The sequence below is a fragment of the Haemaphysalis longicornis genome, unplaced genomic scaffold, assembly GCF_048455015.1.
Source record: "Haemaphysalis longicornis isolate Haplotype H1 unplaced genomic scaffold, Haemaphysalis longicornis Haplotype H1 scaffold_5, whole genome shotgun sequence".
Lineage (NCBI taxonomy): Eukaryota > Metazoa > Arthropoda > Arachnida > Ixodida > Ixodidae > Haemaphysalis > Haemaphysalis longicornis.
The window spans coordinates 16,716,028-16,736,867 of NW_027526385.1; the positions used below are offsets into that span (position 1 = coordinate 16,716,028).

The 20,840-nt window shown below is 45.3% G+C and overlaps 1 protein-coding gene and 1 pseudogene across 2 annotated transcripts in view; one reads left to right on the forward strand and one right to left on the reverse strand.

The window, feature by feature from the left end:
* Positions 1–4,430: 4,430 nt before the first annotated feature.
* Positions 4,431–20,840, reverse strand: part of LOC144137922 (uncharacterized) — a 57,085-nt gene continuing 40,675 nt past the window's right edge. For both annotated transcript variants that reach the window (XM_077669943.1, XM_077669942.1), the window contains exon 7: positions 4,431–4,865. In XM_077669943.1, coding sequence (XP_077526069.1) covers positions 4,525–4,865 — 341 coding nt within the window. In that variant the 3' untranslated portion in view covers positions 4,431–4,524. The remainder of the gene's footprint in view (positions 4,866–20,840) is intronic.
* On the forward strand, positions 13,141–15,182 carry LOC144137923 (uncharacterized; annotated as a pseudogene).

Here is a 20,840-nt window from a genome sequence, read left to right on the forward strand (position 1 = left end):
GAGCAGTGGCCATGTGGGCTGCAAGCTCACACTCTTCATGATTGTTCACTGCACAAAAAGCGGAAAGAGCTTCGTCTCTAGTTCTAAATCGCACTTACGTATTGAACTTGTCAACTTTTTCACTGTCACCACACAAAATTTTTTCCGTGTGTGGCACTAGCGGAACCTCTGAAACTGGATGGGACAAATACATAAGGCACCCAAAAACTAGGCAGCATTACCATTTTTCCTTTGCTATTGAGTATGTTCCCAGCTGATGTCTTATCGAGCCGCCTTGGCTTTTTACCGTTGCTTGTTCTTTCAAGACACGCGGTTAACCAGGTCAACTCCCTGCTCTATGTTTGAGTTATCTGCGACAGAGAAAGCAGCCTCCTTGATTGGCAGTCTTGATTGAAGCAGTCTTGATTGAAAGCCAGAGCAGTGCATTAAGGGAGCACTTTCATTTGTGCATTATGCTAGCTCTCGATAATGCGTAAATTCACTTGTGTAAAAAGAAAAACTAATTCTGCCGTTAGTTGAACCTTTCTTTGTTCTCTGCCCTGCACGCGATCGTTGCTTTGTGCATTATTGTGGCCCCCTTTTTAAGAGACGTCGCAGTAGTGGTATGGAAAGTAACCGTCCTCTTTTTCAAAATAGTGTAAGTGCTGTCACACGCGGCAGTCTTCCATACAAGGCCATATTCATTAAAGGAGCACTGACACCAATTTTCGGCGTTAATATTATTTCACAGTCCGCTTCCTTCACTCAACAGAATACCCTGGCTGAAATATGAGCGGCCTGCGACGCGAAGAACACAGTTCAATTGGATCTCATTTATCGCGCCGACGGAGCAGTGCGCGGAGCGGCACTCAACAAATGGACATCAGTGTGACATCACTCCAGGAGAGGAAAAAGAAGTGACGCGACAGCGTTCGTCAAAAACTCGTGACGTCACTTCACGCGCGCGGCCCCACGAGCGGCGAGCGGGCGCAAAACCCTCTCAACCGGGCGCCGGTGACGTCCGCACAAAGCGGTGAGGTCAGCTAGGGAGTCTGTCATATGCACCAGTCGGGATGAAAGCGCGGGAATTTGAAACAAACGATTTTCAGGCCGTTCAATGTAATTAACTATCGCGCGCTGAAGTATTTGAAGTGCTGTTTCAGGTTCGCCAGACCATTAAGCATCGATAAAAGCAATAAAGGTGTAACATGAAATTTTCGTGCCAGTGCTCCTTTAAGTACAACATGCTTTATGCATAAATGTAACAATGTCTCTGTAGGCACAAAGGAAATGGAAGGTATGTCAGGTACGGTGCCGCAATATTAGGGCCTTGTACATGTTTCTTGCAGCCAATGTGTTGCCCAATGGGATGCGAGAATCAGTCAAGCTCATGCATCGTATGTAATAACTCACAAAGGCTGATTGCCAGGTCACCACACTGCTAATGTTATAAGAAGCATGGGTGTACCATCGGCACTTGGCGTGTTTCTGTTGTACGCGTGAAACTTGCATAGTGCAGTGACGCACCAGGTTTAGAAAGATGTGAGAGCAGCCTTGCAGTTGGCCCATGCTTCATGTTTTCTTCAGCTCGTCACCCGCTCATTCAGTTGATCCACGTGTTACTTACTGGTGGAGACAATAAGCTTCGAAATGCTGCTCGGCACATTTGCACAGAAGGGAAACCAGCAAAAAAAAAAAAAAATATGCATGTAGAGAAGAGGGATGTGTGGATGCTCCATTTTCTATCCTGTTCTCTCTAGACACAGTCTCAGTAACTTTTTTCCGCTAGTTTTCTTTTTTTCTTTTTTTTTTTTTTTTGCAAAGGGGAACGAACTGGACCGCTTCTTAGCATTTCCGTTGCTTGCCACTTCTTTGGAGCACTTGGGCTGAATTGGATTTAATAATGTGTGGGCGAGCTCAGTGTTTTTCTCACAGTTCCTTGGCTGGATGCAGGTTTTGTACACTGCTTAAAATTATGTCAGCAGCTTTTGATATTGCTGCTGCTGCTTTTCGCTGTCACAGTCATCTGTTAGCTTTACGCTGTTCACACCTGAAATGAACTAGCATTTATTTTTCTTCTCACACTCACCCTGGAAAGAGAGAGGCATTGCATCTTACAGGTACACTCAAAACTCTTATTTAACGATGTTGAGGGGACTCGCGAATTATTTCGTTAGATCGAGAACTTCGGTAAATCGAGTTGGGCATTTCTTAGCCACTTAATTCGGTACATTCGATTATAAACTTTAGCAGCATCCAGCAAGCTTACGCGGCGTAGTATGTGTGAAGTGTAAATGCTCCAAAAGTAAAATTGCAGCCCGCACGTATGAAAAGAGACCACGAAATTGTTACCTGAACGAGCCCCCGGGTAACTACATATTTCTCACCAAAGAAGTCGTTGATCTTTGCTTGCATGTGCTTTATAAACAACAGCCGCAAGCATTTCTTGGAAGTTTGTGGGGCATTTGTAGAACAACGGCAGTTACGTTCGAACGAAGCTTTTTTTTACCGCTGGCGCCATCTGGTGAATTCAACTCAAAATTAGTACAACTTCCATTTGGCACCATGCAGTTCCGTAAAAGCAGGACAAAGTTTCTCTCCGATGTTATCTTTGGCGTGCCATGTATCAATTTTGAGGTGTTGCCTACAAAATACAGGAAAAAACACTTTTCGAACTGCATTTTTTGAGAAAAAGTTCGTTAAACTGGGACAGATCATGATATTGGTTTCGCCATTTTGAGTTAGTCAAAACATTGGGCTCTATGGGTGTCAGCAGGGGGATCAGGATGTCTTCGTTAAATTGGGACTTTCCTTAAATCAGGTTTCATTAAATTGAGTTTGGCTGTAATGCTTTACAGAGGTTTGTTTTGGCCTCTACTGAAAACGCAGTGCCTAGATGGGGTTTAGTGTTATTGTTATCTGTAGGGGTGATGGGGGCGAGTTCAGAGAAGAGGTATTTTAGATGATTGGATGGGAAGAGCTAATAACAAAAAACGCCATACAAATGAAACTGACACATGCCAGCATCAACAAAAAAATATCTGTAGGGGGAGGGGAAACCCCCACTCTTATGTTTTTGCTCATATTCCCTGGCAATCTGGGGTATTTCAACAGCATCATCCCAATGTGGAAAGACTGCCTTGCACCAGCTCTGCATGGCAGGTGCCACCACAGCTGAAAGTTGTGACACATTTTCTCTTCATTTGCATCACTTCAGCATAGGTTCTTAACCACACAAATGAGCTGCCAAGAACTTAGTCTGCAGTCGACTGTGAATTCACTAAATCAAACCGCTGCGTTAAGATGCCGCATTCTCCTCCTGTAAGGCAACAAGGCGAGCGTTGTGCTGGACTAACCATTTCACCATGAAATCAGCCAGCAAAGTGTGGCTGCCGCGTACAACTCTGCTGAATTGAAGCATCTACCTCACTGTAAACACAGTTCAACCAGCTACCCACCGCGGTGGCTCAGTGGCTAAGGTGTTGTGCTGGTGAGCCCAAGGACTATAGTTCAACCCCGGCCATGGTGGGTGCTTTTCTGATGGTGGCTGAAAACGAGAACGCCCGTGTGTGCAGAGACCCTAGGTGGTCTAAATTAATCTAGAGTCCTCCATTACACCATGCCTTGTAGCCCAGGGCCCGTTTGCCCGAATGCGATAAGTGTGGGAATAAGTTCTCAACTACAACTTTAGCGCTTTATAGGTAATAAGTTGTTTGCCCAAAACTGATGGAAACGCTAGGTTAAGGTAGCGTTTCTATCGGGTTTTCTGGCAACCGGCTTATTTGCCGTGGCCGAATTCGATTTGCTGGCGTCTTATTCGTTAGCGGGAACTTAATCATGAACTTATGCGTACGGGCAAACGGCCCCAGGTCTAGCTTCAGTGTGTTAAAGGCCAAATGCACTCAAATTTCACCTCGGCCAAATTTAGTTTTAATGTGTAGTAAAAGTACCACCAAATCAGCTGGGACACAAGTGCTAGCCCCGTGAAACGCCTCGTTAACCAGTCAGAAGCATTTGAAAAAGCTCCGCCGCAGACCACGCCGCACCTGCCGGCGGATCGCGTAAACAGCCACGATGCGCCTGTGACGCACCAGCCGTCCAGGGCTGCTTCCTCTGGCCAGCCACGCAGCTGAGGAACCGGTCGAGCTCTGCTGCGAATGCTTCACCCATCTGCTGCCCCGCGCGCGCATAGAGCTTGCGCACAGGCTTGCTGCCGGCCGCTCGCTTGCCGGCTGCAGCGTCATTGTAACGGCCGCGCTCTCCTAGGTTTTAGTTTCAAAATCGCCAATTTTTGCTGATCGCTTGCGGCGTCCACGCGTGTATTTCAGCTGTTGTATTTTGCATCTTGCGTTCTTTTTCAGCAGATATTGTTTTCAAGAGGTCGAAATTTTGAGTGGTTGGTTTTTAACCGCCCGAAATTTTCATTTTTTTAATACATCAGTTCAACCGGCTCTGCAAAGGTGAAAGGAATTTTAATTTTCGGAGGGGACAAAGCATCGGGGACGAAAAGCGGCAGCGTGCGGAGACGATGACGACCGTTCCCGGTTAGGCCTCGTTTACGGGCGTGTGCCCCATTTCGCGGACGAGGAGCTGCCTGGCCTTGGCGATGCTCCTCTCTCCAGTGAGCACGTTCCCGTCGCTCTCGGTGCCGAGGCAGTCGAGCAGTTCGCGCAGTTCTCGCATCGCCTCGCTGGACGGAGCGGCCGCCTGAACACGGACTCCGCCGCCGCTGCTGCTCCTGCTGCTTGCGGCGCTGTTCGTGGCGGCGACGGTGATGTGCGGGTTGTCCTCCATGTAGCCCGTCTCGGCCAGCGCTTCACAGCTCGCGTTCGCTGCTGTGTTGTAGGTTGAGCCCGTGCCCGTCTCCGAGGTCTCGCCCACTTGCTCTGCGAGGGAACAGATAGCAAAGGCTTGCGTTTCGCGGTGTTGCTTGCTGCGTGGTGTGCAGGTAACGCGGTTTAGAGTTTACGTCCTGTTAAGCCATAGTTTAGCCTGCCGTGGTGGCCACTTTTTTGGGTGAAGGCCAAACGCGAAAATGCCCGTGTGTCAACATTTCGGCGCACGTTAAAGATCCCCGGTGGTCAAACTTATTCCGGAGCCCTCCACTACGGCGCGCCTCGGAGCCCAGCTGTAGAATTCGGCGCGTTAAACCCCGTAATTTGAAGCAGTCATTCGAATTAGACGGATTGATAGACCACGTCAGCATTCAATCGGCAAATTCACACTACATTTTTATTTCGCAAGGTATTGCTGAACGAGTTTCTGCTGTCTGTCCTTTTAAGTTGGCGACTGGCAGGAAAGGAATATAGCTACTGAGCAGGCGCCTTGAAACAAGTTATGCAGATGTATCTGTACTCTCTGCAGAAGGCACCCGTGCAATAATGTTAGATCCAACAACACTGTTCTGACACTGCGCACAGTGTGCCTTTTGCATGCAATAGCGTGATGAGTAGCCTCTAAAATATAAAGCCAGACTTCAGTCATGTAGCTATCTTGCAACGGACATGCTGATGCAGTGGTCCTAAAGAGATCGCTTCATGCCACGTGCATGAGTGTTTTTAATGAAATATGGGCCAATGTGCCGTCGCAGTTCTTAACCCTTCAGCCGTGGTTTGTAAGATAGGCTTAACAACCATCGGAGGTAAGAAATCGCAAATATAATATTGCTTTGAAAACTCTCAGGACGGTTAAATGTGTGCTTTTCACGCACTGCATTTGTCACATAACTTGAATCTAAAGTGGGAGTCCTCCCAAAATTGTTCCGAGTTCACTGCGAAATATTTGCATTCATTCCCAAGCAACCACCAGAGCCGTCCACCGTACGCCCATTCCGACTCTAGCGGATGGTCGTTGGACGTCCGTTTCAGGGCAGATGGACGTACCATGTACGTCCGTGGGATGTCCGGATTTAACACTTCTGTACGTCCAGTCGGATGTACAAAATTGGATGTGTTTTGGATCTTCAGTAAATATTTGAAGAATCACACAACGAGAAGCAGAATCACAACGAGAAGCAGAATCACACAACGAGAAGACCAACGCACTACCGGGCAGACAGCCAGACAGGCAGACAGGCATACATGAACACAGTCAACTATTACTTCACGTGTTTCGTTAGCGGTTCTCAATTCTTATATGCCCTTAGATCATTGTTGGAGTTGGTGAGGTGCTTCAAAAATAAAAAAATAGGCTTAATTTTAGAAATATGCAGACGAAAGTTGCAATATACAAGTAGGCGTGTTAATGTACAAAATCTTTTTAATTAAAAAGCAAAGTAGCTTTTTTGTTTTTGCTTTTATATTCAACTTAAGCCATTATGTGATGCTTCGTAGTAACGTTGTATGTCCACTAGCAGATGTCATTCGGAATTGTACATCCGTGTCTGGATGTCTACTCTACGTCCGAAAAATGTACATCCCAACATGGATGTACAGCGGACGTACAGTGGCCGTCCAGACTGGGCATTGGATGTTCGGCTGTATTTCTGACGTCCCACGGACTTCCGTGGTTGCTTGGGTTGCACCGGCGAGGCCGACCTCCATGGAGCGAAATTTCACGGCGAACTTCGCGCGGCGGCCACCGCGGTTCGACGCGCCGCTCAGTTTTTGTCCACCCCAACCTCCATGGGACGTGGTGCGGCGAACGCCGCATCACGTGACGAAGGAATACCTTTGCCGGGAGCCAGTGCCATCAGGAGAGCGGCTCGCCATTATGATCAGGTAAGGTCGAATGAATATTTCTTCGTCGCATATATGCTGAATTTTTGTGACACGGAATCAGCATTTTGAACATGATTTTTGTGCAGGTACCTCTGCTCCGGCAGTGCTCTTAAGGGGGGAAATGGCTCTTAAAATAATTTCTTTTCATTAAGTAAACGCTGGGAAACTTGTCAGTCTTGCGGCTTTTCTGTACTGATTTCAAATATGGCATTATTTTTTTAGTCAGTCAATTATTATCAAGACAATTAGAGATCATTAGACATTTTTGGAGGAACAATTGACAAAAAAGTGTTGGTAATAAAATTGTCATCATTATACTTTCTGATACTATGAATCCTGGTGAGTGCGGTAAGAGAATCGGTTTTTTGATGCACCGCTTGGAACTAATTTTACAGCTCATTAAACTTTGGTGCTTGAAATGGGCATTCGAAAGGGTTCCTTACCACTGGTGCAACCTAAGTTTAATGAGCTATAAAGTAGTTTTAAGTGGCGCATCAAAAACTTATACTCTTATTGCACTCACCAGGGTTGATAGTATTGGACAATGTAAAGACTACAGTTTCATGGCTGGCACTGTTTTGTCTATTGTTCCTCCAAAAATGACTAATTATCTCGAATTATCTTGGTAACTAATTGACTTTCTGAAAAAATAATGACATATTTGAAATCAGTGGGGGAAAAAAGCAGCAATAACGACAAGTTTCACAGAGTTTACCTAACAGTTAAAGGAAGCTGTTTTAAAAGCAATGTCCTCCCTTAAGTATGCGGCCCTGGCCTATCGGTTAATCCCAGAGACATGTCGCAGGATTGTGCAGCACCACACAGGCAGAGTCCTGCGGGCCAAACTGCAGCCACTGTACGTTTCTGTGAGTATGACCGCGCTGCTTAACTGGGACACATATGTGTAGCTATGGTAGAAATATTTCTTTTAAACTTCACCAAAATATTTCTTCATGCTGGGCTTTTTGTCACGTTGCCTAGCACATTTACACTTGCTTACTGAACATGATCTATTCACGCAGTATGTAGTTGTACAATATATGAAAAAGGGCACAATTGTGTCCAGGAAGCTGTGCACATAAAGCAAAAGTTTTCCTTTTCCTTCCACGAAAAGTGGAAGGAAGGGAAGAAAAATTACCCGTATTAAACGACAACTTCAGAGCAAAGCGGACAGGTCATTTTAGTGTTTTTCTGTTTTGTTTTTGTTGTTTGAAGGCACTGCCTAATGAATGACTCTTGGGGTGAAATCATGACATTGAAGCCATGTCAGCCTAGTCTTCGTACGCGAAAAAAAAAATATTGTCCGTCATATTATTTTCTGCAGAGAACAGACCCCTTTGAGTTGCTATGGCTGAAATGATGTCATCCCATTAGCATTGTGTTCAACTTTGCTGCTCAGCATTTACTCCTTACTAGGCAGCACTAGCATTGCCACTGCCTGCATTGTTTGAGTAATTCAATTTTGTGGTTCCCTTTGCAGCTGACTTCTGCAAAAAACAAAGGGTATTTTGATGTGTAAATAGTCGTAATTCAAACTTTTTGTGCATTGAGAGTCCGCGTTCTTGTTGATTCATTGATTGCTCGGTCCACTTTATTGCACATAAAATATTGCACTCGTTCACAACATGAAGTTTGCAAATGATCAAAATGACATAATTTAAGGAATAAATACACTACAATTCTCAGTAAAAAATTGTGAAATACAAAAGTATAAACAACTGGACGTAGTTACGTACACATGTGAAGTAAGTGAGTTATTCCTGAAATATTGAAATGAAAACAGTTAAAGTGAATACAACTACAGTAAAATAAAAATAAGGTAAGTAGAATCACAGCAGTAAACTGAATACAATTAGAGTAAAATAACGATGGCGTAAGTAGAAACACAGCAGAACCAGCTGTCTCTTAACCCTCGAGGTTCTGCAATAAGAAATAACTGTCATACAAAACATTGTTCAAGGTTCCTCTGTGTTCTGGGTTCTGTACCTTTGTAGTACTGTTAAAATGTCAATCTGAACATTGGCCCACGTGTGTTTAGGGCAGTGCCTCAATCGCTCAGCCACCACTCGACCAAAGTAGTGAGGCTCGTCTTCATTTTCAGTGAGCAATTCGTCTATTCTCCCCAGCTCGCCGTCGATACGAGTGCACTTCGACCGAGGTGGTGTTTTTTTAGGTTGCACAGCTGCCTCGGTGCGCTGTGCCTGTGATGTGCTCATCACTGCGCTGGCTTCCACGTCGTCCTCATCGGAGGGGCTTGCTGCAGCAGATGCCGTGCATGGCAGGGGATCTGAGATGAATCAGAGGCACCATATTGTTAGTAAATGCACCAAGTATGCCAGTTGTAGAGATAGCAGTGTCTGAATAGTTTGTACAGGTTGCAGGCATGAGCTTTACTACCGTATTTATTCGAACATAAGGCAAGGTTTTTCCCAAAATATGTAGTTCGCATACCCCGCCTTATATTCGAAGCTCAGTATATATATATATATATATATATATATATATATATATATATATATATATATATATATATATATATATATATATATATATATATGAGAAAATGGTTGACTCACGATTAAAAAAACTCCCACCTCCCCTCGCGGGAACCCCTGTGTAGATGCGACGCATAGGCGGAGCGGCGAATTCGGGACCGCGTTTTATAGCGCGCATAACGTTGAGGGGACTGCGTAAGCGGCGTGGACTCTAGGTGTTTGAGCCAAGCGTGGATGTTGCTTCGCCGGAGAGCGGCACACCGGTTATATGCGCAGCGCGCCCGAAGGAGAGGAAATCGCGGAAGAGAGAGTACTGCACATGCGCCGGCCCCAGCGCGTCTGCCGCGGCTATGACGCAACACAATCCACTTTAATCCAATCCAATGCCCCTCGCGAGAGAGTGTTCGCTATCGGAGAGGAGAGGGGGTGAGCGGCGGAGAGCGCAGCTGGCGTGGCGAGGAGAATGGGGGAGGGGTGGAAAACGCCGCCGACGACGACGACGATGCCGGAGGGACAAGGCGAGTGAATCAGGTGCTCTGCATCTAAAAATTGGCCGCGTATCTGCTCCTTTCGTTGCAAATGCCGTCAAAAGACGATAGTCTTTATCGGCTTTTGCGAAGTAAATGCCTCCCTTCGCTTTCCCGCTCACCTCTCATGTTGTTCCTCTTGCGTCGCGCTCCTCCCAAGGTAAATACGCCAAATGTTTGCTTATATCATTTTAAATTTCCCGCATTCCACTGCTCCAAACCGGGTGTCTCGATGCGAACGCTGCCGTACGGTGAAGACGAGCGTTCATCGAGGCGCCCTACTTCAACGTTTATAGAACCGCGTTTCCCTACTCCACGTGCGTTGCAAGCAGAACGTGAAACCTATCCAGTGGAACCTTGCGTAACTGTTGCCGGTTGATTTCTTAAAATGGCGCCAGAAGCTGTAGTGGCGCGGGCGACAGCAGGCGACGGCGGAGTGAATTCTTTTTTTGCAGTTGATGAAGTATTTAATTTCGCAAAAGTCAAGCATGTTTGATTTTTTATAAAGGAACACTGCAAATATCACTTCTGTATTGATTTGTTGTCTCATATTTGCGTAATGTCTTGTTCTTCTTCAACAATGTTGACAAGTATGAGCATTACACCGGACATAGACGGGTATTTTTAGCTCTGACTATATAAGACTATTGCGCAGGCATTGTTTTGCTTTGGCCGGGTGGCTGAATCGAGTCACAGACAGACAGACGGACAGACAGACAGACATACAGACAGAACCTCACAGACAGACAGACGGACAGACAGACATACAGACAGAACCTTGAAGCCTTAAATTTAGGCCTGCGTACTGGTTCGTTCAAATGCCAGTGCGTGCTTAATACCAATGACGCACATTTTTTATATTTCTAACAAAACAGAAAAATCCTACAACAGGCACATAAATACTACTAATGAATTAGATTATTTGGTCACCCTGAATAATTTGTTAGCTGTCACCTTATCGAATGTGTTAGCCACACTTTTGTTAAAAGTAAGCTTTAGTTAACCCTCAGTCACTGCATTATTGCTCTGACCACTGCAATTCTTTTTGCGATAGCTATACCGGATGCGCGCATTACAATCTGTATGTCATCGTACCGCCTGACCCCGGCCATCGTTCCGTGTGCTACATTGCGGAATCTTATAACAGATTATGCTGCTACAAAATGAAAGGGAAATTTGACGCGCGGAGTATGAGATGGAACTGTTTTGGTTAGGCGCTCTTTAATTCGCGCACAGCAGTACTCCCCTCCGGAACGAGTAGCAGTAGAAGTAATGTAGCGAGTTGGGCAGTCAGTACAAGTGAACCTTCGAAAAAAGCAGATCTAAAAGAGACAAAACTGCAGAACAAGCAGAAAAAATTTTGTTTTTTTCCCGCGTTCGCTTAGCGGTCGCCATCTGTTGACGCCTTTGGCAACTACGCGTCTCCCGCAGGAGCCGGTCTCATAAAGTGAAACGCACGCCGATCAACGAACGCCCGCGCAGCTCCCCTGCCGTGGTTTGAACCGTGGCGACACCGACCGGAGCGGGCGGAAACTATAATGGCAAACTGTTCGCATGGCGACGCAGTGAAACATCCCCCTCGAGAGGGGCACGATCAAATGCAGAGCATTTCCGGGGGCGCACGACGTTAAGTAGTTTGCGTTACGTTAATGTTGTTGCACTTGTGGCAACTGCTGACGAGAGAGCGCTCGTCAGCAGTAATTTGAATGAGTCAAGGATATAAGGCGCGTTCGTAGCCTCCCATTCTGTGTCGGCTTTGTGGCGCAGTGGGTAGATCACCATGTACATTGCGTTCCGCCCGCAGGGTCGAGGGATCGAAACCAGGCGCCGGATAGTATTTTGTTTTATATAGTGTAGGGGGAGGGGTGCGGACTACGACTACGGACGCCTACGGACGTCAACGCGGGTGACATCGTGAGTTACTGAAATGCTCTGCATTTAAAATATGATCGCTGGGCGAATGGGACAGTGTGAGGTACCGGCCTGCCTTTCTGCACGTGTCATCTGCTTTGTTACTGTTTCTGCTTCCAAGACAAGGTCGAGGGCTGCAGTTTCTTGCCAAGGGATTAAGTGCGCTCCTTAAAAGTTTTCCCTGACATATCTGTTTTTATTTGTATCTGTAAAAAACGGAACTTGTCCACTGTACTGTCCCAAAAACTGACCACGGAACTCACTTCCTTCGCATTGATGACACGTTTGGTTGTGAAAGGCAGGGCAAAGAAAAGTATAGAGCAATATCCACGTTTTGGAGTTTTTTTTTACATATTCGGTTTTACTTACTTTTTGCTTAATATTTTAAAACGTGATTCGCCTTTTCCTTTTTGTTGTTTTCCGTGTAAACACATTAAAAAAATACTGGCGCATTTGATGCCCCGTGCTATATCTCTGCTTCGAGGCGCAGCTTATGTTGCAGGCCAGCAGACTTATTTTAACCAGCTGGTGATATTAAACGAGGATCAAAATCTCGATACACCGACGTTCTCGATTTCCATCTACTTCAGAAAAACGGTCGTGGGGAAGGGAGATCGAGGCCACTTGTGATCAGCAGCAAACGGCTTAGCCACTGAGCAGCTCCTGCGGTCACACTTGTCAAGTATTAACAATTTGCAGGTGTCGGACCTTTTAAACAAATTATGAAATGCAAAAGGTTTGCACACATCGGGTGTGTGCTTTCGCTGTTGCGCAGTGGAGCACTCCTGCAGCCTGATTGGTCCGATAAAGTCGCAGCTAGGGAAGGGGAAAGTCGTTTTATATCCCCTGTAAGCTGCCGAGAATGAAATTTCGTTTGGTCAGCTTGCACTATGCTCGCGGTTTTAGCAGCAACAGACCATTGCTACATTGTTTCATAGAGCGTGATAGTGTTCAACTGTCTGGCGTGGAATGTGCGCGAGCGTTTACGAAGTTGATGGTACGTGAAAGAAAAAAGACCTGAATTGCATTGACTGTGCAATATCAAGAAGTTCTTGATATTGCACAGTCAATGCAATTCAGGTCTTTTGCAATTCAGGTCAATGCAATTCAAGTCCGCATCGGGCTAAGTGCAAGCTTTGCTGCAAAACCTTTGATGTGACTGCCATGGGTGAATCGGCTTTGAAAAGCCACATGAAAAGTGCGAAGCATATTGCTGCAGTGAATATAACGCAAGGTCGCGTGTTGGACAGCCATCTCACTGCTGTCGCGAGAGAGACAGGGCAGTCCGCTACCACGGCTCCGTTGCCGTCACCAAGCCTAAACGACGCTTGCAAAACGCACGAGCTTGTTACTGACGCTGAAATTATTTGGACTCTGAAAGTCGTCACATCCCACATGTCGTACCGGATGTCATCGCAAGCAGGGGAGTTATTTCAGCGCATGTTCCCGGACAGTGAAGTGGCAAAGGCGTTTTCGTGTGGTGAAAAGAAATGCGCCTATGTGACATGGCATGGTCTGAGGCCTTTCTTTCTCTCAGCTTTGCAGCGAGAGATAGAACAGTGTGAAGTTTTTGTGGTACTTTTCGATGAGTCGGCAAATGACTGTCTCCAAAGCAAGCAAATGGATGTGCACGTGAGGTGTTGGGACTCCGCTCAGAAAGTGACGACGAGGTATTATACCTCCGTTTTTCTGGGGCATTCTACAGCTGATGACATCCAGGAGAAGTTGCTGAGTGCCCTTGAGCCATTGCCCCTTGCAAAAGTTCTTCAGATATCTATGGATGGTCCAAATGTTAATCTGAAGTTCTTTAGGCACATCCAAGTGCACTTGCAACAAAATTACCAGGTTCAATGTGTGGACTTAGGCACTTGCGGGCTTCACACAGTGCACAACGCTTACAGGGCAGGAGTTTCAGCAACTAAATGGGGACTTGATTGCCTGTTGTCTAGTCTGAATGCACTTTTTGAAGATGCCCCAGCACGGAGAGAGGACTTTTCTGCAGTCACCGGCCAGCACACTTTTCCTCTCAAGTTTGTCGCCCACCGGTGGTTAGAGAATGTCCCTGTAATTGAGCGAGCGTTGTTGGTGTGGTCTGACATCAACAAGTACATTGAGGATGCTAGAAAAAAAAGCTGTCAACCTGCCTAAATGTGCCTCGTTTAACAACTTGTTGGAGTTCAGCTGTGATGCTTTGCTCCCAGCAAAGTTGAATTTTGCATTGTGTGTGGCAAATGCACTGAAGCCTTTTTTGGTAGAGTACCAGACAGACAAAGCAATGGCCTTTTTCCTCGCAAGGGATTTAGAGACTGTTCTAAGGAAGCTGTTCACAAAGTTTCTGAAATGTTCAGTCCTGTCTGCCAAAGGAATCGTGGGCCTGCTGAAGGTCGACCTTGAGAATGCTGAGAACCATATTCCACTAGAAAAGGTGGATATAGGCTACAAGGCAGAGCAAATCATCAAGAATTCTCATGCAAGCGCAAAGGATGTGTTTCAGTTCCGGATGGAATGTAAACAGTTCTTGATCTATGCCACAAAGGAGGTTCTAGAGAGAAGCCCCCTGAAGTTTGCATTTGTTAGGGGCCTTTCTTCACTGGACCCAAGACAGATGTGTACAAAGCCAGACGAATGCCTTCCTCTTTTCAGAAAAGTGTTGGATACCCTCATCACTGTGGGTAGAATGGCTGACCACGTTCGAGACACAGTGTTGGCTGAGTACACGGAGCTCCTGCATGAGCAAAAACATAAACTTAGACAATTTGACAAGGGCACTGATAGGCTGGATGAATTCTATCCTGACCTCTTGAAGTTCAATTCAACCTACTCGGAGTTGTGGAGCATTGTGAAACTACTGCTTGTCCTCAGTCACGGCCAAGCAACAGTTGAACGTGGATTCAGTGTGAACCGGCAGGTGTGCGTAGAGAACTTGAAGGAGCTTTCATACGTGTCGCAACGGGTTGTGTGTGATGCGGTTGAGAAGGCAGGTGGTGTCCTACAAATTCCAATCACTAAGGAACTGAGGATTGCTGTGTCGGCAGCTAGGCAGAGGTACGGAGCATACCTGGAAGCCCAGAAAAAGCAGGACCTTGATGCTTCAAAGCAGAGGAAAAAGCACTGCATAGAGGAAGAGCTTGACGCAATGAAAAGAAAGAAACAAAAGCTGGAAGCCACAATTGATGACCTCGTGGCTTCTGCAGATGCCTATGCGGAAAAAGCAGAGGCAGAAAATGATGTGACACACATTGTCAAGTCAAATAGCCTCAGGAAGACGGCAAAGGACAAGACAGCTGAGCTTCACTCGATCAAGGTCCAAATTCAGCAAAAGCGACTGGAGCTCCCCTGAAGAGGGTGGCTAGGAGGAGCTGCTTAATTTTTTTTGCTTTGTGCAGTTAATGCTATTTGGGGCAATAGAACAATTTTCTATTGTGTGTGACATGAACAAATCTGCATTGTGATATATGATAAACCTATTCTTATTTTTTCTGTTCAGTGCAAGCAAATTTGCATTGTGAGATTTTTTTCTTTGTGCAATAAATATGTCGGGCCTTTTGAAAGCCTTGTCTGCAGATCTTTGATGTAAAAAAATCAAAATAACCTCGCGCAGAGGGCCTTGAAAAATCCTCCCACAGGGGCTTGAAAGTCCTGAAAACCCTTGAATTTTTCTCTTCGAAACCTGTACGAACCCTGAAGAACGGAGGGTCTAACCGTGTCGGCATGAACCGGTAACCGTTATTTCTTTTTTCGGTTCAGTTCCGGTTCAGCGTGCTCAAAAAATAACGGTTCGGGTTCAGTTCCGGCAAAAATACCGGTTCAGTTCCGGTTTTCGGTTCGGTTCGGTTCCGGTTCGACACCCTGATATATATATATATATATATATATATATATATATATATATATATATATATATATATATATATATATATATATATATATATATATATATATATATATATATATATATATTTATATATATATATATATATATATATATGTTGTAAAATATCACCATCATGAACACTGAAGACGAAGAGCAAGAAGATCTGCACCTCGTGGTGCGAGCGCGCGATAGGAATTCTGGCAGCCATTAAAGAAAGGATTCAGATGGTTCCCCGGTCTCTCTCGTGTTTACAAGTGGTGCCGTGACCAGGATTTCTACCTCAACGCCACGAAAGCAAGCAGCCTGCCTTAGAGCAGCAGAGAAGACGGCGGCGTCGGAGCAGCTGATCTACCTGGTCCAGACCAACGTTAGTCCAGACAACGAGGAGAACCCGTGGAATCAATGGGATCCGCCGAGCTGACTGAAACGTAAGAGGACTTCCGACAACCCTCTTCCAAGATGAGCAAAGAGATAGTAACAAAGAAGAGGAAGGCGATACGCGCGCAAATTACGCAGCTTATCAACGCAGCCGAACAGCAAATAGCAGAGAGAGCCGAAAGGACAACGTTATGCTCCACGCAAGCACAGATCAAGGGAATGGAAGCGCGACTTAAAGAAGCAAATAACCAGATGGAGCAATATTTAACAGACGAAGTGGCGGACAGCGAATTTGAAAGAATCCTTGAATACGACATGAAAATATTGGCTATACTATCGAAGCTTGAAATGAGCATTGTGGAGTCCATCCTAAGCAACATAAATAGCCCGCCGATAGCACCACTCCCACAGGACAGCGCAAGGACAGATGAATCGGAGTTGGTCAAATTGCCAAAGCTAGAGCTTATAAAACTCGACGGGAATATGCTTGAGTGGAACAGATTTTGGACACAATACAAGTCATCAGTTCACGACAGGCCTAACATGAGCAAAGCTCAGAAGTTCAACTATTTGATGGCGTCATTAGACGGAAAGGCAGCTGCTGAAATAGAAGGCTTACAGTTTTGCGCGGAAAAGAACTACGATCATGCAGTTCAATTGCTATTGGAAGCTTATGGAAGACACGACAAATCGGCGGATCTTCACATGAACGAGCTGCTAAACATTCAAAAAGTGAAATCAATAAAGGATATTGAAGATCTTCGACGGCTGTTCCAGGCGGTACAAGTGAACATGCTCGCCCTTGAATCCCTAGATGTGAAACCCGAGTGCTTTGCACCAATGCTAATGCCAGTGTTGAAGAGGGCTATTCCAGCAGAACTGTCAGTAGAGTTCAAGTTGAAGGAGTTGTCGCAGAACAGACGGAACAGAGAGACCGGCATCATCGATATTGAACATCGAGAACTATGGATCATACAATCGCCTTCTGAGAACAACTGCTTGGGTATTTAGATTCGTCAAGAACCTTAAAAAAGAACATTGGAAGGGCCCATTGGGAACGCAAGAAATAACCTCAGCGGAAAATTACTGGATTAAGAAAGCTCAAGAAACATTTACAGGGCACAGCCATTCGCACCGAAAAGGAAAAAAACGTGTTTCAAATACAAGGACAAGACGTATTTATTGACGATGAGGGGATTATACGGCAAAAAGGACGCGTTCAATATAGCAATACGATAAACAAGCACGTCATCGTGTTACCGAAGCAAGGACATTTCACGGAGTTGCTTGTGAATCAAGTTCACCGTCTGACGATGCATGGTGGAGTTCAAGCAACGCTTGCCCCGCTGCGAACACGATTTTGAATCTTGCAAGGCCGTCAGACGGTCAAACGAGTAATAAACAAATGCATCATTTGTAAAAGACACAATGCAAGACCACTGAGCCAAGTGACAGCTCCCTTACCAGCGGACCGAGTCACGCAAGCCATGCCATTTCAAGTCAGCGGAGTAGACTTTACAGGACCGCTCTACGCATCAGACAAGGGCCAGTGCCTGAAACAGTATGTCGTGATTTTCACCTGCGCTGTCTCAAGAGCAGTTCATCTGGAAGTGGTCAACAACATGTCAACACTCAACTTCTTGCAAGCATTCCGCAGATTCACAGCGCGGCGAGGAATGCCAGCAATAGTGTATTCAGATAATGCGAAAACCTTCAAGAAGGCGGCGAAAGACATCAATGATGGACTGGACACCATTCAACGAGAGAACTTGGATAATTACTGCAGCTCACGTAATATTGGAGAATAATGGAGGTAATATTGGAGGTAATTGGAGAATAATGGGAGAGGCCTTTGCCCTGCAGTGGGCGTAGATAGGCTGGTGATGATGATGATGATGATGACGTAATATCAAGTGGAAGCTGATAGCGGAGGGCGCACCGTGGTGAAGAGGGTTTTATGAGCGTCTTATACGCAGCCTCAAAACCTCCCCGCGGAAAATCATCGCGAGGATGACTATTACAGTAGAAGAGCTGCGAACCGCCATAACAGAAGTGGAAGGAGCTTTAAATAGCCGACCGTTGACCTACGTGTACGGCGAGCCTGGCGAGCCTATGCCAATAACCCCTGCGGACATCATCGGAGGGAGACAGCAACTTAACGATTCACAACGTCTCATCCTCGGGAATATCGAAGAGGCCTGGAGAAGTAGGTGTCGGATCGTGCTGACTTGGTGGGCAAGATGGCATCGAGAATATCTGAAAGAAATCGGAGCGACAGCGCGCACAAAAGCAACGGCCAGTAAAGCGTTGGAGGAAGGCGACGTAGTTCTTCTGGGAGGAACCGGCCCGAGGACATTCTGGGAAATGTGTAGAATAGAGAAGACGTATACAGGACGTGACGGTGTGACAAGGGCGTGTTTTCTGCGGAGAAGCAACAAGGAACTTATACGGCGGTCTACCAAGCACGTTTCCCGCTCGAGGACGGTTTCAAATAAGCGCGCCACTGATCCTTCAAGCGCACTTCCGGCGGGCGGGACTCTGTAAAATATCACCATCATGAACACTGAAGACGAAGAGCAAGAAGATCTGCTCCTCGTGGCGCGAGCGCGCGATAGGAATTCTGGCAGCCATTAAAGAAAGGATTCCGATGGTTCCCCGGTCTCTCTCGTGTTTACATATATATATATATCATCATCATCATCATCACCAGCCTATCTACGCCCACTGCAGGGCAAAGGCCTCTCCCATTATTCTCCAATTACCTCGGTCCTGTGCCAACTGTGACCAATTTATCCCCGCAAACTTCTTGATCTCATCTGCCCATCTAACTTTCTGCCGCCCCCTGCAACGCTTGCCTTCTCTAGGGATCCACTCTGTTACCCTTAATGACCAGCGGTTATCTTGCCTTCGCATTACATGCCCTGCCCACGTCCATTTCTTCTTCTTAATTTCTACTAATATGTCTTTAACACCAGTTTGCTCTCTGACCCACTCCGCTCTCTTCTTGTCCCTTAATGTTACACCTATCATTTTCCGCTCCATTGCCCGCTGAGTCGTTCTCAATTTAAGTTGAACCCTCTTAGTAAGCCTCCAAGTTTCTGCCCCGTAGGTGAGTACCGGTAAGATGCAGCTGTCATACACTTTCTTCTTCAGCGACAATGGTAGGCTGCTATTCATTATCTGAGAACGTCTGCCATATGCACCCCACCCCATTCTGATCCTTCTAATTATCTCTGCCTCATGGTTGGGATCTGTGGTCACAACTTGGCCTAAGTAGATATATTCGCTTACCACTTCCACTGCCTCGCCACCTATCTCAAACTGCTGTATATATATATATATATGTATGTATAACTGTATGTGTATATATATATATATATATATATATATATATATATATATATATATATATATATATATATATATATATATATATATATATATATATATATATATATATATATATATATATATATATATATATATATATATATATATATATATATATGTACGGTCGAGGAAGAAAAGTTTGCAATGGTCCAGAAGAAATATCAAAAAGTAGAGTCCGACGCACGTCTCAAAAAACACAAACAAAAAGGTTTACTAACGTTTAGACTGGAGGACCAGGCTTCATCGGAGTTCCTCCGATGAAGACTGGTCCTCCAGTCGAAACGTTAGTAAACCTTTTTGTTTTTTTTTTCTTGAGACGTGCGACGGACTCTGCTTAATATATATATATATATATATATATATATATATATATATATATATATATATATATATATATATATATATATATATATATATATATATATAAGGTGATTTTCTTTTACTCCCCAAACTGCACCCTGGCCTTATAATCAAATAAATACGGTACTTCAGCTGCTGTACACATCACACATACCCTAAATGCGCTCATTGTGTGCACTGATGGACTGTGAACAGTCTCTATTTTTATCTAAGCAAAATAACTAGCCGAAACTCCCCTACTGGGGAATCGTCACTAATAGTATTTATAGCTATCCTCTAGCTTTAGTTCCCATTCCGCTTTTGTTTCGTCTTTTTGAACGGTGTTTTTAACCTGGATGGCTAATTTTTCTTCTCCTTTTGCGCGTCAAGCGAAGCTGCTGGAACAGATTGACCTTCGTTGCCTTTGGCATTGATATTCAGGTTGTTTAAAACGTTGTTTCCCATTTTTGTAAACCGTCTCACATTATGAAGTTTTTGAATGCAGGTTCAATTGGTTTGCACTTTATCGGCTATCCTTTTCTATAATTTATATTTTTACGTGCACATGCGCAGTGCTTCCTACACCACTGAAGCCACAATTGAGAACCGGGTATGCAGTAGTCAAAGGACAATTCAAAACGTACATCTACTCACCATCATCGTCGCAGTCACCACCGCCATACGTTGCAGCAAAAATGGCTTGTGCATTTTTACTGCTTGGCGCAACTTCTTGCGCTTGCTGGAAATTGCTTGTAGTGCTGAGAGAGAAAGAGGCAGAGCAAAGTTACTCATTGAGCATCCTAACTCAACAATCTCTGCATTAAGGAACACTTGCAGTGTCATCATAACAATAATTGCTTAGTGTGGGACTGGCACGTAGTAGTGCTTCCTTAGATTGACACTATTGGAAAAAGGTAATACTTTGCGTACAAATCAGTGTCGACTTGTCCCTTCAGGAACACCTGCAGGTAGTGGTATGGCCACTTTAGTGTCTTCTTCTTCTTCTCCCCATCGTCTGTACTGGCCGAACCACTGGACACACCATCCTTGTGTACCTTGTTCTTCTTGGTGAAAGTTTCGCGCAGCCCCTTCCACCATACACTTGCCGTTGCACCTGCAGACAAGCAAATTTTAGCGAAAATCGTATAAGCGCAAGACGAAATGATTCCATGCCTGTCTGCGAAACTCACGGGTGTCTGTTTACATTGAGTCAAAGTTAACAGATATG